General features: G+C 47.0%; 9 protein-coding genes across 9 annotated transcripts; 4 read left to right on the forward strand and 5 right to left on the reverse strand.

Annotated features, from left to right (window-relative positions):
- The first annotated feature begins 38 nt into the window (after positions 1–38).
- FOBCDRAFT_265782 (uncharacterized protein) lies at positions 39–1,607 on the forward strand. The gene has a single exon (XM_031193306.3). It carries the CDS (start codon positions 57–59, stop codon positions 1,542–1,544), a length of 1,488 nt encoding a protein of 495 aa, XP_031029927.2. The 5' UTR covers positions 39–56; the 3' UTR covers positions 1,545–1,607.
- A 377-nt stretch (positions 1,608–1,984) lies between these two features.
- Positions 1,985–3,643, reverse strand: FOBCDRAFT_245721 (major facilitator superfamily domain-containing protein; the record flags this gene model as incomplete). Its single annotated transcript, XM_031193307.2, has 4 exons — positions 1,985–2,900; positions 2,949–3,278; positions 3,333–3,406; positions 3,455–3,643. 4 exons carry the CDS (start codon positions 3,641–3,643, stop codon positions 1,985–1,987), a joined length of 1,509 nt encoding a protein of 502 aa, XP_031029928.2.
- A 561-nt stretch (positions 3,644–4,204) lies between these two features.
- FOBCDRAFT_209084 (uncharacterized protein) lies at positions 4,205–4,813 on the reverse strand (the record flags this gene model as incomplete). Its single annotated transcript, XM_031193308.2, has 1 exon — positions 4,205–4,813. The coding sequence occupies one exon, from the start codon at positions 4,811–4,813 to the stop codon at positions 4,205–4,207; it is 609 nt and encodes a 202-aa protein (XP_031029929.1).
- A 1,153-nt stretch (positions 4,814–5,966) lies between these two features.
- Positions 5,967–6,960, forward strand: FOBCDRAFT_282045 (YqcI/YcgG family-domain-containing protein; the record flags this gene model as incomplete). Its single annotated transcript, XM_031193309.2, has 2 exons — positions 5,967–6,190; positions 6,240–6,960. 2 exons carry the CDS (start codon positions 5,967–5,969, stop codon positions 6,958–6,960), a joined length of 945 nt encoding a protein of 314 aa, XP_031029930.2.
- Positions 6,961–7,566: 606 nt separating this feature from the next.
- On the reverse strand, positions 7,567–10,551 carry FOBCDRAFT_245724 (uncharacterized protein; the record flags this gene model as incomplete). Its single annotated transcript, XM_059610716.1, has 5 exons — positions 7,567–7,599; positions 7,656–8,943; positions 9,589–9,776; positions 9,877–10,040; positions 10,455–10,551. 5 exons carry the CDS (start codon positions 10,549–10,551, stop codon positions 7,567–7,569), a joined length of 1,770 nt encoding a protein of 589 aa, XP_059466349.1.
- Positions 10,552–11,489: 938 nt separating this feature from the next.
- On the forward strand, positions 11,490–12,962 carry FOBCDRAFT_245725 (uncharacterized protein; the record flags this gene model as incomplete). Its single annotated transcript, XM_031193313.2, has 1 exon — positions 11,490–12,962. One exon carries the CDS (start codon positions 11,490–11,492, stop codon positions 12,960–12,962), a length of 1,473 nt encoding a protein of 490 aa, XP_031029934.2.
- Positions 12,963–13,008: 46 nt separating this feature from the next.
- Positions 13,009–14,909, reverse strand: FOBCDRAFT_150715 (peptidase S8/S53 domain-containing protein; the record flags this gene model as incomplete). Its single annotated transcript, XM_031193314.2, has 3 exons — positions 13,009–13,755; positions 13,808–13,943; positions 13,993–14,909. 3 exons carry the CDS (start codon positions 14,907–14,909, stop codon positions 13,009–13,011), a joined length of 1,800 nt encoding a protein of 599 aa, XP_031029935.2.
- A 1,053-nt stretch (positions 14,910–15,962) lies between these two features.
- FOBCDRAFT_324666 (cytochrome P450) lies at positions 15,963–18,077 on the forward strand. The gene is made up of 3 exons (XM_031193315.3): positions 15,963–16,232; positions 16,284–17,033; positions 17,082–18,077. Exons 1-3 carry the CDS (start codon positions 15,988–15,990, stop codon positions 17,806–17,808), a joined length of 1,722 nt encoding a protein of 573 aa, XP_031029936.2. The 5' UTR covers positions 15,963–15,987; the 3' UTR covers positions 17,809–18,077.
- A 1,822-nt stretch (positions 18,078–19,899) lies between these two features.
- On the reverse strand, positions 19,900–23,493 carry FOBCDRAFT_254382 (WD domain protein; the record flags this gene model as incomplete). The annotated part of the gene is made up of 4 exons (XM_059611116.1): positions 22,484–23,493; positions 20,707–22,274; positions 20,067–20,630; positions 19,900–19,941 (listed from the first exon to the last, which is right to left on the reverse strand). Exons 1-4 carry the CDS (start codon positions 23,481–23,483, stop codon positions 19,900–19,902), a joined length of 3,174 nt encoding a protein of 1,057 aa, XP_059466350.1. The 5' UTR covers positions 23,484–23,493.
- Between the last annotated feature and the right edge of the window lie 6 nt (positions 23,494–23,499).

The following is a 23,499-nucleotide window of genomic DNA, read 5'->3' on the forward strand; positions in this document are numbered from 1 at the left end:
ATCAACCCCGCAATACTCTGTCGATTTCACTCACGACACGTCTTACGACACGCATAATGGGACAACTGCTTGAACTCCCAGATGAGATACTCACTCATGTTTGCACCTTGATATGCGATTCGGATCGTCTAGCGCTCTTCGAAGTCATATATGTCAATAAGAGGCTACATAGAATTGCCTCACCGCTTCTCGTCTGCCATTGGCCTTTCCATCCATCGATCTTACACAAACATGCACCTGCTCGCTTTTCAGTGCATCTTCTTCGAAATCCTTACCTCCAAAGGAATGTCAAATCAATTGTCTTCGATGACCTGATTACTATCGAGGAAGACGACCCCTGGGCTGGGGATGGCGAGCTTGAGGAACTTGCTGTAGCAGCACGTCAACGTTTCCCAGAGCTTGCTATTGATCCTAGCTGGTGCGAAGGATTGCTCAATGGATGCATAGACCCTGTAGCAGCACTTCTCTTAGTTCTATGTACCAGAATCGAGAGCCTTGACCTTATGATTCCGTACTATCAAGAGTCAAGACTGTTGGTGTTAAAACTTGTGTCTTTGGCTCTCAAGCATAGTGGTCCTCAACGGCCATTAGAGAACCTCCAGCTCGTTGTGCTCAGATGGTACGATGACGACGACCCCGGACATATTCAATGTGCGGCACCATTTTTTCACCTTCCAAAAGTCAAAACTCTTGCTCTCTCGGCATTATCTGACGAGATACCGATCAAGAGCATCTCGGATGAGAAGGATCGGAATGAACATGCCAAACTGAGCTTGGACTCTGATATCTACGAGACGCGTTTTCCTGTCGGGACTTCGCCTATTGAGAAGTTGTTTTTAGAAGCCGCTTGCCTCACAAGCCATGGACTGCTCACAGTTGTCAGCGCCTGTAAACGACTGAAGAAACTCGCTTTTACTTGTGGAAACCCCGCCAGAATGACTAGCGAGGGACATAATAGCGCCCCTCTCACTCGGCAGGCGTTGCTACTCCATGCAGCATCTTTGGAGGAGCTTGCGTTCAATCTTGAGACACACCGCTTCAGGCACACTGACGGGAGCTTAGAATACACGTCTCATACTGGTCTAAATTGTTTCAAAGAGTGCTTTCAACAGATGAACAAGCTCAAGCGCCTTACTATGGATATTCATGTCCTCTACTTCCATGATATTTCACGAAACGAGAAAATGCTGGATTGTCTACCGAGATCACTTGAGTATCTTGGTCTCGAGTGCGATCTTGCGAGTTATCAGCCACAAATTCTGGGGTATGTTGAAATACTGTGCACAGTGTTAAAGGCATGCGGACCTGGTCAACGTTTTGGTGCGCTGAAAACTTTGGAGTTATGGTTATTTGTCTACGGTGGAATAGACGAGAACATATATGATCCGGTCAAAGAACTAGCGCGGGAGAAGGGCATCGAATTCACATTTACTAACTTATCTCATGGAGGAGGTAATGCTTGGGAGACAATGGGTATGATGCCTGACCCATATCCTCCTATTGTCGATCCTGCAGCCGGACCTAAGAGAGCAAGACGAGGGTGACACAATTTCAGTGATGAAGGTTTGGATTCGAGCAGTTACATACATTAATATGTTTATCAAGGCTGGGTCATATTACAAGCATGATAAAAGACACTGGCCAAGTGCAGTGGTTTCAGCTAAAAGCCTGTATCTCGCAATTAAACCATCATCGTGCGCCTGATCTCTAGCATATTGCAGATTTACAATGCGTTTCTACCCAACGACTCATGTTTAAGTAAGGCCTAACGGGTTGTGAGAATTTTCCAGTCTGACTGATGATGCCACGTGGCACTCATCGGGCTGTAGACATTCCTCATCATATCACCTTTCAATAAAGATTTGTGTAACAGGGGGAGCTTTCCAATGTCCATCAAGCCTACTTGTACTGTTTATTTATTCTCTTATAAAAGGACGTTGGCAGACGTCCCAGTATTCGAACAAGTTTACAGAAATGGCAACCTTTAATCCTTATTCTTCATGTGAAGGTTCTCCAGCTCCAGAGCCTGCTCATCATCCGCCGCAAACTTGCTTCGATGTCTCAATCTCTGTCCATATCTCAAGAACAAGAACGGTGTAAAGGCAAACAGACTCGCCACCGCCGCCAAGATACTCGTTGCAACATTGCTGCCCAGCCCCGTATACATCTGATGCGTGAAGAGCGGAAAGACCGCAGCAGTCAGCGTGCGCGTCAAGCTGATGGCACTGACAGCGCTGGCAGCATATTCACCATAACTATCAGTAGCGTATCCGAAAAGCACGTAAGTAAAATCGTTGAGACTGAATCCGATCATTACCAGACCAATCATGCTCACAGGCCAAGAAACATGCGTGACCCGCGGTGGAATGGTCCAGGCGAAGAGCCACAGGCCGATGGCGAGAGACGGAGCTGCGATGGCGAACGAGGTTATTTTGCTCTCTGGGAGGATGCGTCGGTGTGTTCTGCGGTATTTCTTGTATGTATGGGCGTCGTAGATCCGGGGTAGGATATTGAGCACCTCGCCTATCGCAATGGCAAGGAATGCGAGGCTGGAGCTGTTTTGCGAAAAGTTGAAGGGCGGCGCGGTGTAGACGATGGTCAATGATTCTGTCAAGCCGTAGATGAGACCAAATGCGATGGCGCATAGTACGGCGCAGAAGAATACCAGAGGATCGGTAACAAGAAACCGCAAGGGGCGTAAGAGAGCGTTCTGTGCGAAGGCAGCCACGGTAAACCTTTCTCCTTCAGCATTGCTAGATTTTACGTCCTCAATGCTAGTCTCTTCTCGTATTTGTTTGACAATTTTGTCGAGTAATTGGCTTGCGTTTGACTCTCTTGTGAAGAGGCACGCAACGGAAGTGGCACCCATGACCATTGTAGAGATGTAGTATACCCAACGCCTAGTTCATCGTCAGTCCAGCAAGCATGTCGCCTTCATCTAGACTTACCAGCCTATGCTCGAAGTGATGTATGTCGAGTAGATAGGGCCCAGCGCAAGCCCCAACATACCGAGGATGGTATACACATAGACGACCCAGATTCTATGCTCAGCATTGTACATATCGTCAAAGTTGCCAAAAGCGACAGTTGCGGGTATCGCCGCAGCCACCCCTTGGAAGAAGCGACCAAAGTAGACGCCGATTATTGACGGCACCGCGGCCACTATAGCTGAGGATATGCAGAATATGGTTGCCGCAAGTATGTATATGGTTCGTCGTCCAAATACCTCCGAGATGGGTGAGCAGAATATACTACCTATGGTTTGGCCCATCAAGTATCTGTTTTTCAAAGTTAGAAAAGTTATTGACGCCCTAATCTGCCTCGAAGCTTACATAGTGACGAAGGCGAAATAAGCCATCGTTCTGCTTACACCATACTCCTCCCGTGCTGAGTCTGCAGTAGCCGTCTGGAACATCGTTAGCAGAGACTTATCTGTGGCAGTAACCAAACTGACCCCAGAGGAGCTGATTGCCGTCATGTACATCTCCAACCAGCATATCAGGGCGGCGGTATATGTCTTTGTTCCGAAGTTCCAGTTCCGGGGGTGTTGGTCAGCATCTTCATCCCAGCAGATATGACTGTCGCTGTCGATATGAACTCCTTTCCCCTGCACAGCATCTTGAAGTGAGCCTTTGTTTGGCATTGTGTTTTCTAAAGATGCCTGTGTGGATGATGCAGAGCGAGTCATCACAATTCACGAGTATGACACAGTGTCTACGACAAAGAAGCTGCTGTCAATGACCACGGTTCAAAGTCCTATGCATGTATCTTGAGAAAGGTCGCAGGAAAGAAGGTGAAAGGGACAGCCTAGATAGGGGACACATCAGAGCCCTTGCATCGGGTCCGTAGTCGATCGATCCGACGGGCCGCAGCCGGATTAGTGATCGATCGGCTGTGTAGGCATCATCTCTTCCTACCCGTCCCTCCACGCCTACATCCAATAATGTACTGTCAGATGACGTTCGATACTTTAATCTTTGACAAATTACATGATAGCTTAGTATCGTCTATTTTGGGGACGGGTAGAAAGCAGCCGGGGCCTTTTGCAGTTTACCCTTGCGCTTGTAAGCTCGAGTAAAATATTTGAGAAGATCAATGACGCGCCGTCAAATATCAGCATCACCACTGTCCTTTCTGAGTCCCTTTGTGAAACCACAGAAGGCTTGTGAAGGGATGCATACCTAGAATTGCTCTCATTTGTTCTTTAAACTATCTTGTATTGAATGGGTTTAAAGCTACCGCCATTGGACTTGCCGGCTGAACAGGCAGTAATGGCAACAATAAGGTCCATCTCCGCGACAAAGTCGATGTGATCACCAGCCTTACTGATAGGCGGTTCCACTGTAAACTTGCCTGTCTTGCCGTCTACAGGCACATTCATGAAGCAGTTGAAAGCGCATGGAATGCGGTCTGGCGCGATGCCATGTTTGCTTAGCGCCAGAGAAAGGTTGCCGAAACAGCCGTGATGCGGCTCTTTGTCGCCGTATATGATGCGAAAGGTATCTTTAGAACACGGCGTAAGTAGAAAGTCGTGACGTCCGCAAGTGTCATCGACTATTTTGAGCATGATATTGCTGCGGTTTGAGTACAGCGGGTGGTTGGTTGTCAGGTATATTGTGTCTGCATAGTCAAATGTGCGTCCGTTGGAGATGACTTCGTCTGTGTCGTGTTGGTTGAATGCCACAAGGTCAGAGACTTGACCGCCCTTTGGATCGATTACTGTTAGGCGTTGGCCCTTGTTGACAACGAAGGAAGTTCCTGTCCGCGGCGCAAGTTCGATGATGCCATCGGGTAATTGTCTAGTATCCTCCATTCCGGGAGCTCCGCAGGGGCTGTGATCCGCCGAGTATGGTAAATTAAGCCTTGAATTTATATGAACGATGAATCAAATGGCAAATATGGAAGCTGTTCTAAACACGGAACGGTTATCGTGCTACGAGATATTCTATGACTTTGTAGTGTTCAGCATCCTTAATAGTCGGCAGATTACCATAACATCTCGTAATATTCATCACGGCTAGTTTTGCTCTACTGCAAGCCTCACATCATTAGACATAAAAGCTATGCCTAATTAAGACTTGATCTTTATAGAAGCATAAAAAGGCTTTACGGCTTTCCTTTCCATCTAGCGTAGATCATTTACTGGATCCTGATCAATCAGCTGAGTCACCTAACCCATAGCAGTTGATTTGCTTATTAGCTGTGATGAATATTACGAGATCTCACGGTAATGTTGATCAGGTGGTGACAACAGCATTCCACTGTCGATGATGCGACGATCAAGGGCCATGACCTCAGCGGCTCATGCTTTAACAACCCGTAGGATCCACTTTTCCCCAGACTCGATCTGTCATCCCGGCAGCGCTAGCATCAAGCGCTGAACAATCTGGGGGAGCCCATAGTAGACGCCTGCACTATGCACGAAGAACTACAGTGAAGTTGTCTATGCCCTGATCAGACGACAAGCTGAAAAAACTTATCCTGCGCTATTCTTTTGAGTTGGTGGACCTGACAGCTGATGTTTGCATCCCGCAACTAACCTCCAAGTGGTTTACAGCCTATGTACATCTCGGAGGAAAAGTTCCGGCAGGGATATATGTGTGCATCATCGCTTGGCGCATACATCATATTGATTTAATGAGTTCTATCAATAAACCACACAATGTCAGCAATAACCATGACGCTATCAGGGGTTCCATGCCACGGATCTTTCCCAGAAGCCTGACAGCTCGATCGAAGACTAGCTGCCGATCCTAGCACTTCAGTCAATTCACGTCAATGACATTCGGCTTATACTCTGTGCTGTTGGTACTATGCACGTTTTCACGTTGCCACTATTGCATTACATATAAGTTGAGCCATGTTCACTTAAAATTGGTGCTGAACTGAGATTTTGCGCGTTGTCCTGAGATACCTCTCTTTTAACATATGACGTGCTATTTCCACATCCTCAATTTGTCATCACCATGCAGCTCGCAATCAACGCCGTTATCCTTGCCGTTGCCTTTACGGTGGTTTCTAGGCTGATGCAATTTCGAAAAGCTCCTCTCAATCGGTTCATAAAGAAGTTGAGATTTCTCACGAATGGCTTCAAACTCGTGACGTCTACGACAGAACAGGAGGTGGCCGCCTTACGCAGCCATGACGTTAAGGACATCCGGTCACATTCACATGCGGAGCTGCTGACGAGGTTCGTGAAATACTCATTCGTTGTACTTGTAAGGCTGACATGCCAATAGAAACGAAGTTGAGAGTCGTTTCAACGAGAATTCTTGGCAAGGCCTTGCATACCAGGATTTTAGGAACACAATATTAGCCAGGGGAAGGGGAACGAAGACATTTCCTTGCGTATACGCCACCATGGGCTATCGATCAGACGATCATCGCTATGTATTCCTCGAGTCGGACAACCCATCAGAGCCCCGTAATGTACGCAAGGTAGCTCTATGTCTAGCCTCCTATCTGCGTATATCAACCTCTCTGGGTCCTAATACGTCCCTCGTCATCATCGGCGCCCCCTCCGAGAAGCAGCGGACTGTCGAAGAGCATAACCGTACCTTCTGGGACATGCTTCGAGGCCTTCGTATCTGCGACCCAAAGGCTTGGCCAGACGATATTCCGCAAGACACAGAGGATACTAAATGGACTTTTTGCTTCAATGGAGAGCCGGTGTTTCCGGTTATGTTAACGCCAGCGCATCAGAAACGCTGGAGCAGACATATGAGCGTGCCGGTAATAGCCCTGCAGCCGAAATGGGTCCTGGACAATCTGCTTGGAACTCCCGAGAAACGAAAGGCTGCACAAAACAAAGTTCGGAACCTGTTGCAGAAGTACGATACTATAGGCGTCAGCCCAGATCTGACCGCTTACGGCGCAGTTGGCACTAGCGAGGCCCGCCAGTTGTGCCTGCAGGACAAGAACGAATCGGTTCAATGCCCGTACCGCAACTTTGATAGCTAAGGTAATAGAGCTATAATAGATAACAATAGAGTTGATTTCACTACATATCATGCTTTGGCGATTGAGAAGGTTCCATCATGTATTAGCACTTTGATAAGCCGAAGGAGCAGCTCGATGGTGTCGTCTATGCGTCAAACATCCTCTTGCACCTTCGTGTACGACTGCGGCTGGAAGGATCAAGCACGCAAGGCAGGCAGCTTTCAGCTCCTCGAGTCTCACATCCTCAGCTTGGGCGGTGTTCTCTGGTCTCATGTCGAAGGGAGCCCTAGGATGTACAAAATACATGTGTCGAGATTGCGTGAATGGCTATCCTGGTCCTCACAATGTCTACAACTTGCATGAGTTTGGAGCTCATCTTGATAAAACTCATCGATTATATAAGAATGGTTTTAATGAATACATTGTGAGATGGTATGGGCACCTTTTGTAGCAGCTTGGAGACTGATAGGCTTTCATTGGAGCACAATTCCTTTCTTTGGTCTTAATAGACTCTACATTCCTTCGAGCTCGCAATAGGCCAAACATCATCAACTGCAGTTTATTGCTAGTAATACCAAGAACTATCACTAAGCTTTGGCCTGCTACGCTATCTTGTAGTGTACTGAATCATGATAACTCGGCTTTCATTGCAAGTCTAACCTGGTCACTATTAGGATTTTGCCCCGTACGATCATTGATAAGAAAGTGTTACTTACCTCTTTAGCCGTGTCGTAATCGAACATCCACTTATCAAAAGGCAGTGTGTTGAATGGTGCATTGCCGTCACCTCCACCCATGGATAACGCCCTCTGCTCGTCCGTTAACTCCGATCCGGGTGGCTTGCCAGAGTTGTACAATTTGTAGTTCCACGTCGAGCCATTCTGAAGCCTTGTTACCCGAGGAATACGAATCTTCTCCCACGCCTCAATTGTTCCTGGCACGTCTTCACTGCTCTCTGAAAGTAGAATGGATAAGGCATCGATGTCCTCGACAATAGAGCTAAACCCTTCCGCCAAGTTCGGAAGCATAGCATGCGCCGAGTCTCCAAGAAGAACTAACCTCCGTTTCGGACTCGACCACGTATCGAGGGGCTCCAGTCTAGCTAGCCGCCAGCGGGAGCAGCTCTGCACCATATTTGCCAAAGCAACGACCGTAGGATTAAACGAAGAGAAGAACTTCTTAACCACTTCACTGTCATCGGTCGCGTCAAAGAGCTTTTGTTCGCTGGCTTCACTATCTGCAGCACCGTGTTGAATCGAGAACATAATGTTGAACAGGCCTCGAAGATGGTTGTACTTGCCAATGGCATATGCGCCATGGCCAGCCCACATGATGCCGTTCTCTGACTCGGGCTGTTCACGGAGAGACTTGGTCCTATCGTCGTTGGCGAGCATCTTGGCTGGAATCTCAGTTGGGTAATGTGTCGAAGGCGCTCGAATCACGGTGAGGCGAGACGGGTCAACATGAGCAAGAACCTGAGACCGCAGACGAGAGGATATTCCATCGGCTGCTAAGATCAAATCTGCCGTGGTTCTGGTGCCATCCTTGCAAGTTGCATACGCGGCTTGGTCGTCTTCCTCAACCGTGACGATCTCGTTTCCAAAATGAACCTTGGCCCCGGCTTTGCACGCTTCATCATACAGAACAGTCTGCAGCGTTTGGCGGTCAGTGGACCACTCCGGAAACTCAGAGTAAATCCCAGGATTGAGAGTATGCAACAGCTCGTTCGTGTTGCCATTCCGAGTCTCGTGCTCTTTGATCGGGGCAGTCACAGCTTCAAAGGCTTCGCGCATCTGCCATCTGTAGAAACATCTGACGCCATTTGATCTCACAAAAATGGCTCCGCTCGCGGTGGATAGCGATTGTGATCTCTCGAATAGGTCGACTTTGTGGCCGTCGCGTGCCAATCGGCACGCTGCAGTGAGACCTCCTAAGCCTCCGCCTGCAATGACGATGCGCTGTTTCTTCATATCCATGGATGCTGGCGGCTTTTCGTACGGCCCTCTTGAGTAATGAAAAAGGCTGAAGGTGAATGTCTCTTAGGTTGATGTCTAAAAGCCTCTTATAAGGTGGCTTGACTTGTTTAGTGCTCGTGTCACGTCACATTAAATGTCGCTCCATGATTACCGATTCCAGGTAATCTCACCTAAGACATAGCGGCGTCGCACAGTGATTATAAGCAAAGATAAGCACTAGATGTCATCGGCCCGGAGCGTTGGAGGAAGATCATCCGAGATATCCGCGAGAAGAGTCGGAAGCACATAGAAAAGGATAACACAGGTCGAAGCAGTTGCGACACACAAAGAACAATTAAAGATTAGTCCAAATGTTTATAGTCTAAGTAAATAGATCAGGGAAATAAGTACAATTTTCCAACATTCTAGGGCCCCAGGCGGTCATTCTTGATATCCTGACAAAATCCTTGAAGGATGTCAACCATACTCCAATAAATGCCAATTCATCAATAAATCATTACATTCAACCTCCAACATCTATCATTACATCATCGTTCGTTCCGTCTGGTGTGTGAAGGTCATCCTCAACAAGTCACTCGATAAGGCCAATAATACAGAGGCTGATTTCAACGACCCTAAGCGCGGACATAAAAATTAGAAAAGGCACTTGTGAAATGAGACAGACGGAACTTACGTCGACACACAGGCAAGCGTCAGTGCGGCAAGGAACAAAGGCTCTGATGGTTCAGTATCGTTATCGAGAGCGCTGCCCCCAGGCCACCAATCTTGGAACCATCCGAAACAAGCAAGGCAAGCAATTGATCCAAGGGCAATGAAGCAATGAATAACGAGGCTGAATGATGGGCGAATGGTTGGGAGAGTCTTGGTCACTGAGCAGACGAGTTCTATCAATGCCCAGCAGAGCGCCGTGATGAACTGACTGGTTAGCCAATAGCTTGATAAAGAGTCATAGTAGACTTACTGCAGGACCTAGTATTCCGATAGCGACGGCGTTCCTTGATGCAGGAATAGCTGCAACCACAATGCCGGAGATCGAAATAAGGAGAGCTAACACTCGCAGAGCTAGACCGAGATTCCTAAATCTCGGTGGCTTCTGTGGCTGCAAAATAGTGGTTTTGGGATCGTCTTCCAAGTCCATATTTATTGACAGGGTTGATAAGATAAGTAACAAAGCATAGTTGACCTCCAGTAAGGTCATTCATCGTAGCGATCCCATCACGCCTCTTTATGAATTTCACAATGGCAAATAGGCTGACATAGAATACGTAAAATGGTCATGAGACACGGGCGAAAAATTGCACCGCTGTTCCCAACGACTGATTTCCCAACATTTCCATATTAAAAATTTTATAATGACATGCCACTTTTTTTTTAGCCTCATGACACAAGTGTCACTGACACGTGAAAACGGAGCGCAAGGCTGGCTAAAGCCCGTTGGGTTTTTATCTCTGGAGCCACGTGGGTATTCGCCGATAACGTCAAATTAAGATCTACCTTGGTCTTGACCATTTTGAAGCATGGTTTGAGGTATTTACTAACAGATGCTGATATGCAGGGACCCGTAGGTGCTAAATCGTCCATAGAGATAAACTCCGTTTGATAGAGATGTCGAAATTGGGTTTAGCTTGCGAGACATGTCATGATCTGACTGGGTCTTGGGAGCATGACTAACGATAGCTTCATAGCCATCACATGTTTAAAATGACTGCCTATTACGCAATTTTGCTCAATTAAGTTTTTGATAAGGGCGCGGAGACTCGGGGTAACTGCCGCCGGAGTGCGAGGACACCGTCGGATCGGGGAAATCTGTCTACGTTGCTGATGCGCGGATGCCTCGTCATCCCGTCGGGAGCTGAGCTTGCCTGGCTACAGATTAGGGCTGATAATAACTACCGGTTCTAACTCCCGCTCTATTTTCAGCTAGGCCATATGAAAGCTTGCCAACAAAGCGAGAGCGTGGATCCGCCGACTTTTCCTAAGTTGACTTACATCGTTGAGGGCAAGTCGGCCATCCTTCCTCACACTGCTATAAGTTACAGTGGCATTAATTTCCTTCCCCCAAATTCCGATGCTAGTATTACAATACTGTAGCTTCTATATGTAGTTGTTAGGAATCCATATCATATGGTATGGCTCTATGACCTACGCTAGTTTCTAACCAAGTCTGAACTGCAGTTGCAGTGAGTCCGAGGCCTGTAAGAGCTTTAATTGCTACAACAACCATATCTCATTTGAAGATGCACAAGTAAGCTCCAAAGTCTTATAATTCGTCTAATAAGTCGGCCAGAAAGTGTCGAAAGTTGTCCTGGGCCTCCAAAACTTGCGTCACCTGAATACCCACTACACCATATTGTGCTAACCGCATTGCTGTCATACCAAGTTAGATCAATTGAACCATTTACAAGGACCATATTCTTATTTCTAATAAGCTACAGTCCATTTTGTTAACACAGCTCTGTGTATCAGTCTGGTCATAGCACGTGATATTGTTGCCTAATTCGCGTCTTACATGTCCAAATAGCGCGAAATAATATCTTTCATTCGCATTTATCAATCTGATGGAAGAGGATCCCCATGGCTCAGCTCAAGGATATCCCGAATGAGATACTCACGAGTATCTTCACATACGTCTCCGATATTAATCACTCCAGCATCTTCAACGTCACTCTCGTCAACAAGCACTTCAATCAAATCGCCAGTCCTCTTCGCGTTCGTCACTGGAGCGATGAAGGGTTCTACGGCTACTACCAGGGCGAATCACCATGTCCACCAATTTCAAGACTAGCGCTCGAGCTCTTGCGACATCCTGAATACCGTCTACAAGTCAAGACTCTATCGTTTTCATATTTTCAAAGCAGTCGTGACCGCGACGCTGCTTACGTTCCCATGAAACCCGAGAATCTCCAGATGCTTGCGTGGGCAGCTGAAGGAGTGGTCCCGACACTCGCAGAGTCAACATATCTATGTGCCCGTATCCGCGAGGACGTTGACGATGCCATCGCCGTGTTGGTCTTGGCTTGGGCTACCAATCTGACAAGCCTCAGTGTGACGATTCCTGACTTTGATCCGACGCCAGGATATGATGAAGGCCCTCTTGTTCTGCGCTTTGCAAAACAGCTGGCTCTTCGTTTTGATAGTTCAGACCTCAAACCAAGTGCGCCGCTACCATTGGCCAAACTACGCGAACTCGAGTTTCGACATAATCATATCGAACACATTGTTGGGCTCAAATATCTGACACCATTTCTCTATCTCCCTCATCTCAAGGACCTCAAGACATACAGACTCGGTGATCAAAATTACAACGATCTCGAGGACAGTGTGCAGCGCTATATCAAAGACAGGTATTGCATGCCGTTTCCGAAGGGGACCTCGTCTATTGAGTCTATCACTATCGAAGAGACGACCTTGACGAGTAATGGACTTTCAGATCTTCTCGGATCTTGTAGCAGCTTGAGACATTTCTATCTTCACTTCTCATTTGACCTGGATGAGAATGAGCGTAGCTGGACAACGCTAGCCAGCAGCCTACTTCGTCACGCAGAATCTCTGGAGGAGTTGCATCTATCTGTTGATAACTGTCATGTTGAGTGGGTGGGAGATGATACGGCAGACGATTCTAAACCCGCTGATTTCAAGGATTTCTACCACCATCTCACTTGTCTGAAAGTCCTCGCCGTTCCGATGCCTCATTTATCTGGCATTGATATAGCCGTGCGTTCGGAACCTCGAGAAGCAAGTCCTGTACGGTTACCGGAATCTATCCAGCATCTCAAACTCTTGGACGTCAACTTGTCCGCCAACGTGCTACGTCTTTCCGACGATGAAATCTCGCCTTTCTTGGATTTTATTCTTCATCTCATCAGGGAGACGGGACCACAGGGGCGTTTAAGAAATCTTCAGACACTGGATTGTTCCGAAGTACTTCTGGACGACCCGGCGAAGAAAAAGATTCAAGAAATTAAGGACCTGGCACAAGAGCGTGGGATTAAAGTTTTACTTCAATCATATATAACTGATGTCAACGGACGAATTATTCATACATGAGAATAAAGTACAGGACAGGTTCATTATCTCTAATAGTTTATAAACTTTACAAGCTAAGAACCAAGTCCTTCAACTTCTGGAAGTTGGGAGTTCCGTATCCAGTGGTGGGATCCCATCCAGCCGTGGCGTTCCATCGAGCACCGGGAACAAGACCAGATCCAGCGGGCTCAGGCTTTCCAGACTGAGTGTTGTTGCCGTCACAGCCGATAGCATAGCCACCAGTGATGTCAGTCAAGACCTTGGGTCCATGCTTGTAGATAAGAGGGTTCAACCATCCCAAGCTCTTCTTACCAGCCTTGAAGCGGGCATCGTTCAACAGACCAACGATAGCAGCCCAAACAGGGGCAGCAGCGCTGGTACCTCCACTTCGAGCCTGCTTACCATTGTAGATAACCTCGTAGTCAGGCGCAACACTGTGTCCAGCGACATCAGGGAAGCCTCGGCCCTCCCAGTTGGTGTAAGGACCGTAGTACTTCTTGGTCTCCTTGGAGACTGTCTTCATGTACTTCTTGATGGCCTTGTCCTGGTAGCTGGGTCGGGGGAAGTACTTGCTGAATCCACCGGAGGATCCCTCCCAGGCAATCTCGGGGGTGACGTCGACGGTACCGCCGACGGAGGTGAGGTAGGGGCATGTGGCGGGGAAGATGGCGTTGAACTCGACGGTCTTGTAGTCGGGAGCAAGGCAGCCAGAACCGACACCGATGTCACCGGAAGAGAAGATGACACTGATGCCACGGAGACCGAGAAGACCGATCATGTTGCAGGTGAGTGTAGCATACTCACGAGGAACGCTCTGTTTCAGAGTTAGATGGCACTTGTATCAGGAACTAGATGATGAAACTTACGTCTTCTTCATCGCCGTAGGAAGTGGAGATGACGGCTGGGAGATCTTTCTGGCCCAAGAGGTAACGGAAGAAAGGCACGTAGGGCTCGTTCTGGTTATCCTTCTCGGTGGGCTGATCGATGTTGGGAACGAAAGGTCTGCGCGGGTCAGTAACTCCACATGTAATCCAGCATAGGTGAAACTCACGGTGAACCTCCAGTAATGTACTGCTTGAAAGGAAGAGGATGAGCAATTCCGACAATGTTCTCAGCATCAAGGTTAGCCTCTCCAAAGTTTCCATGCGCAGTATTCTGATCATCGGTGCCATTGTTGATCAGGATAGTGGTGTAGTTCTGCTTAGGAATGCCAAACAGCTCCTCAAACTTGAAGACATCAGAGTAAATAGCAGCCTGGCCGAGAAAGCTGCTAAAACCAATCTCACTTCCAGACTTGGCATCAGGAGTGTAGTCTCCAATGTTGTACATCTGCTTGAGGCAAGAAGGGGTGATGCTTGTCTGGCATGAAGCATCAACGGTGCTCTTGGAGGGAGAGACCTTGCGCTCTTGGAGGGTGCGCGAGGGGTGAGGCACAGGGTTGAACGCAACGGTGCCACCGAAGTTTGTGCTAGGATCAACGAATTGAACGTGGCCAGCGACATCATCAGGAATGGAGTAAGACAGCGTTCTCAGCTTCGTCTGACCATCCTTGGTGTAGTACTGATAGTCACCTCCGAGAAGCGTATTGGCCTTCTCAACATCAGCAGCAAAGTCAATGAAAGCACCGTTGACCTTGTAGTGCTTGATGCCCTTTGACTTGAGCCACTTTGTCACACTAGCCACCGCCTCCTTGGAAGGAGAGAAAGTGCTTGTGAGCTCATCGTGGGACAGCCAGTTGCCGTAGTTGGCGCTGTCGGGGCTGGAAAGGTCAAGAAGCTTTGATTCGAGCTGGTCGACATTTTGCATGGTTAGTGCAAGACTGAAGACATGCTGCGTGTTGGAAGCGACTTTGGCGGCTTTCTGGACTTGCCAGCCTTGAGGAGCTTCAGCATGGTGAGAGAAGGATTTGCCAAATGCTGAAGGCAGCGCCGATAAGGCGAGTACCAGGTTTTGGGAGGAGATATACATGGTGACGTGGAGCACCTATCAAACAAAAGAACGACTTGACAAGACCAGAGACTGGATGACAGATAAAACTTCTGATCTATGTGAATTTGGCTCATTTATCTACATATTCACTTGTTATCACTTATCACGAACTGTCAAGTTCACGCGCCTCTGGATAACACGGCAAAGAAATGGAGATGTCGATTCACAAAAGGTCTCGGTGTTGAACAAAAGGCCTCCGGGGTTCTTGGCGCCGAGCTTCTCGATTTGGGGCATTTTCCGTATCCCGTATGCAGATCATGATGCGATTAGTCCGATATGGGAAGTTACTCAGGGGCACGCTGTGGGGTCACGCACGGATAACGGCATTCACTATCTTATCTATGGGGGAACGTTTGTTGGTTTTGCACAATTTTGATGGACTTTTTGTTAGGGAAATCACGCGATCAGGAGGACAAAAGTGCATTGTGGAATGGCGACGGGGATGGAAGGTTACATGTAAATACGGAAATGGTGAGATTGAGTTCAAGGCTAATCTTGAGCTTGAGGTTGCGGAATTGGTCATGCATGTATTACACATGCCAAGCGCATCGGCGGGAAGGATTGCTTCTGGAAGAATGCCGTTGATAGGTCTACTGGGAATAATCGGTTTTTAACCCATTTTGAAAAGTATAGCATATTAATCCCTAAGTCTTATCTGACTTTTCTCGACTGATGGTATCGTCGCCGCAATGATACTCCAGTTTCAGAACCGTTCCCATCATGCTTATACAATAATTAATACTTGTGCTTTTGTAGAACCTATATCGATCCGTAAAAATAAACTCTATCATTTTATTTCCCCGGTTTCAAATGTCTAGTCCTATTGCCAGGATTAAGACATAAAATCAGTTTCAAATCATACACTCTAGGTTATCCAACTTCACATTAGCCTTCGAGGGTCCCGTACACGCTAACCCTTCTCAGTAAGTTACATCAAATCTCCCACCTCACCAATCAAATCACTTTCTTTCGATAGCGGTCAAAATGGCAATCAAACAATGTCAGCTTCCAACCATTGTCTCACCCTTCAACCACTCAACGTATCCGCCGTTGCACAATGAACGCGACGGAGACTGCCGCAGCCAATCCAGGCTCAGCGACAGAGGCAATAAGCTACTTCAAAGTTCTCAGCCTCGTAGTTCTCCCCTTCATCGTGACATACATCTTCACGTCCTTCGGCAACAAGGGCTATCAGCATGGCCAAAGCGCACGAGAGCCCCCGAGGGTTCCGTACTGGATTCCATACGTAGGCAACACTATTGGCTTCGCTTTTGACACTGAGCGCTTTTTATCATCTATTCTGTAAGTTCTCCCGGACCGATAAGTTCTTCCTCCACTGATCTCCGGGTCCAGATCCAAATTCGGCAAAGTCCCGCTTCGTATCTTTGTTGGCGCAGAGCCTATGTACTTCATCCCTCATGGCCAGCCTATCATTGAACTCTTCAAGGCGTCGCGACACTTGACTACCAAGTCTCTTGGTGTCATGACTGTTCGAGATGCGTTTGGCTTGCCAGAGTCTGATATGCCGATCTATGTTGATGAGGATTCTCAGTTTGGACATGTTGACCCATTGAAGAGATTTGACTTTGTTCAGCATCGTGATTTACATGCTCTTTTGACAGGAGGGCCACTGAATTCAATGACTGCAAAGTTTGTTGAGGTCTACTCTGATATTATTGAGAAAGATACCAGGTTGAATGAGGACGATTGGACTGAGGTCGATGATCTTTACGAGTGGCTCAAAAACAATCTTCTCCGCGCCGCAATAACTGCTCTATGCGGCGATAAGTTTCTTGAGATCTCACCAAACTTCCTTGAAGACTTTTGGTTGTTTGACTATCATCTTCCCAGCCTCTTCAAGCGGATGCCTCGATGGCTTGTTCCGAAGAGTTATGCGGCCAGAGACAAGTGCGTCGAGAGCATGCTGCGGTACCACGAGTACGGAAACCAGCTGTTTGACTTTACTGATGAAGACGGTGTCGTCAAGAAGGATTGGACATCGGAGTTTGGTACACGGTTGATGAGTGCTAGACAGAAAATGTTCCAGAGCGTTGGGATGACCCCGCGAGGTGGCGCTGCTCTTGATCTAGGGCTCATGTGGGCGTAAGTCGAGTACTCTACTAACCCAAGGGCCCGGCTAATGATTTGCAGGGTAAATGCTAATGCCATTCCCGCGGGCATGTGGATCCTCCTTGATATATTGCTCGACAAGGACCTGAAAGACAGAGTAATGGCCGAGATGCAACCTTCATTCATCGACAAGTCTCTATCATTCGAAATCGATAAGCTCTGCTCCGGCCCCCTGATCAATTCCATCTACCTCGAGACCTTACGTCTCCGCGTTGCTTCACCCGTTGGACGAACATCCATCATTTCTAATCTCAAATTCGGAAAATGGCAGTTGAAGAAAGGCGTCGGCATGCTATCTTCATCCTGGGTCGGCGGCCACGATCCCGATTTCTGGAATACCGGACATGTACAGCCTGGCGGAGTCGAAGAGCACCCCGTTGAATCGTTCTGGGCAGAGAGATTTCTGGTCTACGAGAATGACCCAGCCAGCGGCCCAGTTCGACCAACCACTTCTGCCGAAAAGCCTGCAAAGCGTACCTCAGAGGATGACCGTAAAGCGCGCTCTACTATTGATGGAACGCAGGGATATTGGTATCCTTATGGGGGCGGAACGAAAATGTGTCCTGGTCGATTCTTCGCCAAACAGGAACTCATAGCTGCTGTGGCGGTCGCTCTGCGTGCATTTGACATTGAACTTGTTGACCCTGAAGCGGCGAGTAAGGTTAGACCCAATATGGATTACTTTCCATTTGGAACTATTCCTCCTAAGGGGAAGGTCGCTGCTCGGATTAGGAGGCGAAAGCTGTGATATGATTCAGCTTGGTTTTTGGTTGTAGTATGTCTAGACTAGATGCGACATTGACAGACAGCAAACTCAGATTTGCGACAAAAGCTTTACGCCGGCTATTGCAGCTTCACGCCATGCTATAATAGACCACAGCACAGAGCTGTTTCACATCACCCAAGAGGCTATCAACCCAGATAGGAATAGAAAGCACGCCGAAACAAGGTGGAGAAGAGGGACTCATTCCTTAAGAGATATATAAGTGCTGCATACTCATTGTGACCTATTTTTTGTATTTATTCTGACATTTCTATTTAAATATTAGTGCTATTTAATACCTCCTTATTAAATAATAAGTCTAAAACTTCATCCTCTGAAAATGAAATAACAACAAGTTGTTTTGACCTAAATGCTGTAATAATCTGAGAACCTACTACTATTAACTCCTCAAGACGGTATTCTATTGGAAGTTTTAGAAGGTTCTGGCCCCGCCATCGAATCCACCTTTCTATCTTGTCTACCCCGAGTTTGGGAATGAAACTAAGTGTTTGTGGTTGAGAACAGGGAGCAGACGGCATCAAGACTTCTTTAGGGATGTGGAGGATACCGGCCAGAGTTTCAAGAGCGCTGTTTTCAGTCACAAGAGAAATACATGGACCCCGGAATTTCCGGAGTGCATAGTTAGGCCATGGTTGATGATCCCAATGTATATCTTGTCGTATTTCAACGAACTGGACGCCTGTGTTCCTGTCCAAGATTGTCATCTGATTATCGTGTCCGACAACCATGAGTTGCCCGCATGAAGATACTGTACCCCACAAGGCTTTGGTCTCGAGAGCCCGACAGTACTTGCCGTATTCAAGATCCCAGGTATGCAAGGACCTGCGGCGTTCAACATCCCAGGTATGCAAGGATCCATCTGCTGAGCTTGTCAGAGTTAGGATTGAGTCCGAGAAACTGATGATAGCCTTGCAATTTTCAATCACAAGTGGTTGAGTTAACAGAGATTCCATGCCCCACACTATAATGTTTCCTGGGTCGTTGATGCGACTTGATTCCTCTGCAAAGGCTGCGACGAACTTGGCATTAGAAGAGAATTTGATATCGGTAATTCTTCCGCGACCAGAATGAATGAGGGTATACATAGGGTCAAAGCCACCAGAAATCCGTCGCCAGATAAAAACTTTTATATCCTGTTCGACTGAAAAAGACATCGGTTCGACAGGTCTGGATACGAGGGACCGTTCGCAACATGTAGAAGGATGAAGCCTTGTAGTAGATGCTAGCCATTTTGAATCCTGTGAGAAGTCTGATTTATGGTTGTTGCCGTAGCTCGATTCCAACAAAGGAATACCGGTGACCGCGTTGTGAACAGTCAACCTATCCTTAGTAACAAGAGTGATGAGCGTGGAGTCAGGAGAGAAGCCGTGAAAGACGCTATTTTTAACACCAAACTGGTATAAAAGAGCTCCAAAAGCAACAAGATATACTTCAACAACACTAATCTCGTTTGTTACTGCAAGCTTTTTGAGATCGGGCGATGGCATGATACTATCAAGTTTAGAGGGAAGTTCTTGCCCTGTTACCAATTTCAATTTCGTATCAGAGTTAGCAGTTGCTTTCTTCCAATCCCAAATTCGAATCTCGAAATCATAACTCGACTTAGAAGCAATGGATTTACCATCCGGAGAGAAACATATTGAAGAGATTTGATGCTGATGACCTTGTAAGGATTTTATTTTGCGTCTCGTGTTCGTACAACAGATATCAATATAACCAGATAGAGTACCGACAATTATATATTTCGAGTCTGGTGAAAAGATGATGGGATGTATGGAGTATGAGTACAAGCTCAGTGTGTAGATATGCTGGCCAGTATCTATATTCCAAACCCGGATATTGCCTGACGGGCTGGCGACCGCAACAAGCTTTGAGTCGGAAGAGATTGTAAATCTTTGACCTGTGACTTCATCATGACTGATGAAAACAGAGATTTGTTGAAAGTTATGGGTCGACCAAACTTCCAATTCGGACGAAGATGAGAAAAATAGGAACATCTGACTGTCTGGGGTGAACATAGGATGTAGAAACATGTCATGGCATTCATAGCTTTGCTCAAACAGACAGACCCTGGTTCGGCAATCCCATACACTGAGGCTGGAAGAATTGAGGAACAAGAAGAGTTCAGAATTTGCAGAGAATGCAGTATGATAATCGCCATAGATCTTTTCAAAGTGTTGGGGAATATGAAATAAGCATGTCTCTAAAGTCCAGTCCCATACATATGAAACTTCATCATGGGAAACTGCAAGGAGCCTCGAGTCTGGCGAAAATACTAACGCCAAAAGGAGTTTGCGGTTTGCTGGTAGTTCATGTATTAGCTCACAGGTCCAGAAATCTCGTATTTCGATAGTGTTTTGACCCCTGGGTATCGCCACCACTCTGCCGTTTGGAGAAAGTGCTGAAGGAGAAGAGAAATCTGAGCGGTTGTGGAACTCTTGCAAACACTCTCCACTATCCCAGTCCAGTAGACAAAAACCATTTTCGTGGTTATTGCAGAAGCCCACAAAGAGTAAAGTCGAGTCTGGTATGAATTCTAACGACACTCGCTTATAATTTGGCCGCTCGAATATGCGTAGGCACAAATCCCATTCATGATCTTGCTTAGGGACAGAAGCTATCCACTTAGGTATTTGAGCCTCGAAATTCAATCTTGTTAGGCTCTTTTGGGGTGCAAAGATTAAAGCGTGTGAATAGAGTTGTAGCGGATGTGTATCCACTGTTGAGACGCTATAACCTAGAAACCTCACAGCATCACCCAGAAAGTCGAACAATGATGAATCTTCCTTGATTCAAAGTTAGTTATGTAAGTCTCTGGCAATAGATTTCTTTTATGGATTTTTGAATTCTAAAGAGACATACCTTAAGAACAACGCGTAATGATTTAAGTAGTCCTGAAATTTCCCAGGTCCTGTTCATCAGGACCAAGGCTTCAATCCAATGTAGGAGATGTGTTTTCATGAATAGTGAAACTTCTGACATATCACCAGGATGTAAGTGTGCCGCTTCCTGGTGTTTTGTCCAGTAAAGGCAGGCGTATTGAAGCTCGGGGGGCAAGCAGTTATCAATGAGCTCAACGCTTATATCTGTACGTGCTGATCCTGGATGGCGTAAATTGCATATGTCCGTCTTCAAATGGGTTCTCATGATCCGCAAACAGTGCTTAGTTAGTCGTCGTGATATTGTCTTCTGGTCGATATTGAACACATTGAGTTTATTGGTACCTTCAACAAGATAATCTCTGAAAGAGAGGTGAAAGACCCGAATTGGCGCCTTTTCAGATTCCGGGACATGAATGACAGATTGAAGCTTGTTAAGTTGGTTATAAATTCTGTCTTGTGAAATATCAAGGACTCGAGATAGGGTCAGTGCCGACAAGGGACTTTCGAGGGTAATGATAGTTCCAACGATTAGGCGAAATTCATCAAGTGACGCTATTTTCTCCGACTGGGATAAATCAACCAGTATTTGATCTAGAACTGGCACGTAGGTGACTTCCATCTTATCAGCGGCGTTTCGATGGGGGTGATTGAGGATTTGGGAAAGTCTTTTTTCCGGGCTCATGTTTCTATCGGCGATGAAACGACACATAGTGGCAGCAAAAATGAACAGAGGAACAGCACGGTCTACCAATGTTCGTAAGCTATCTTCGCCAGGCCATGTCACTGGTAACTGGTGAGCTGTGGGGACGGAGTCATTCCAATCCGAGAGAATCTTCTTTAGTTCGTGCTTGAAGAAAATGCAGATATCGTGTTCGATAACTGGTGGTGGGACCCGATGAAGGATGAGGTCCTGATATGTTCCTCTTACATTGCTGAACCCTAGCCTAATTGGTAGTTCTGGTCGGCTTGTCAGAAAGATACGGACTCTGACGTTCCGTGTTGTTTTGATCTGGCAAAATAGACGTATAAGAAGCCTGACATCCTGTTCCGAGTCGCATTCATCTAATGCGTCAACTACGATTGCTATAGTTGGCTTGATGGACGACATTCCGTTCCAAACCTCAGAAAGGGGTTGGATAATGAGTTTCTCAAACTGGGTCCTCAGCCCCTTGCTAGCGATGTCCAGGTTATCGATGGTGACCTTTTCTAACCAGGCGCCGAAGCAAGGGTGCTTTCCAGCGAGCTGGCGGGCGATTGTAGGACAAAATTTAGCCGCCTTTCCCTGATCTGCTTCCCCTCGTTTGAAGAAGAAGCTGGCGCCAAGAATGCCAGTAGTCAACAGAGACTGGGCTATAGATCTTGATATCGTCGACTTCCCCGTTCCGGCCATACCGTTCAGCCAGAACACAGGCTTTGATTCATCGTCCTCGACCCATCTGGATATTTCTTCCAGAAGGTCCACTCGAGTGTTCTCCAGACATGAGGGATTATGAGACTCATTGTAGGAGTCAAATGTTGCTTCCCTAACAAAGGGAAGTCTTTCGAGAGCTTGTCGATATTGTTCAATTTCCGTCCGATCATTGATTTGGGTAAGTTTCTTACTATCACATAGCAATATTAGTCCAGGCCAAATATCTAGTATGATCAGAAGAAATACAAGCCTACTCTTGTTGTTCCAGCCTGGAATTGATGACCACAACGCTATTGTGAACTTCAAATGTCAGAAAGGGCTTGATAAATAGTCTTCAGCTACGAACCATGCTCTAGAATGTCTTTTATGCGTCTTTCCTCTTTAACTTTCGTCGGTTGGATCTGGCATAGAAGCTCTTTAGCATAGGCTACCGCCGTCATAGCTGCATAACCTTGCCATTCGTTGTTCTTGTGTGTATCTGAGTAATCACAGATTCCTCGGATAACAGCACAAGGGAAATTATTCATCAATCCCGCTGCTTCCATCTCAAAACAGATCACACCTCGGTCAAGTGCCAGTTTGTCTCTCACTATGGCGTCCTCCATAAGTTGGTTCGCCGAAGCAATGATACCGTAGTGAATTTCGGGATCATCATCACCTTCTTTTCTCTGGTCTCGTTGTACAAGTTTGGGCTCGTCAACAGTGCCTTCGCCACAAACATCGATACAGGCCTGGTGATTTTGGAATGGATGGGTAATGCAGGAAAGATATAGTCTATCATGGGCCATTGGCGGGCGGGAGTACTTCTTTCTTAGTCGAGGATATCGTTTTAGGCCTTCATGGATTGTTTCCTGTATGTTGTGGCCGTTGATCTCGTGTTCAGACTTTAATTTGTTCATTGCAGCACGTAAAACGGCGGGGGGTTGATTGAGGAATCCAGTCGTATTGAATTCTTGAGACTGAACTGTCCGTCCATAATCGTATTGAAAGACACCGCCAGTTCCCCGCCCAGTAGAGCTTACGGCAACGTCGCCCAAACGTATGTCGTTCCGAGATGTAGGAGCACCACCGCCTATGCCGACTAAGAGTCCAATGCGGATATTTGGGAATGCATTTAACATGTTCGTAGCGACATTCGAAGCAGATGCCAAACCGTACTCTGACTCGGGAAGCACAGCAATCACCACGTTATGGCTTCCAATCTTGCCTAAGACATACTGGTTACAGTCTCTAGGAGGGATGGAGCGTATTTCTGGGTGAATTTCATCAAGCATGACCTTGGCCGCCGTGAGCTCAGTTGAGAGCGCACACACCCAGCCAACGGTGTAGATTTCAGGGTCGGACATAATTGAAATTGATAAC

This window comes from Fusarium oxysporum, chromosome XII (assembly GCF_013085055.1).
Source record: "Fusarium oxysporum Fo47 chromosome XII, complete sequence".
NCBI lineage: Eukaryota > Fungi > Ascomycota > Sordariomycetes > Hypocreales > Nectriaceae > Fusarium > Fusarium oxysporum.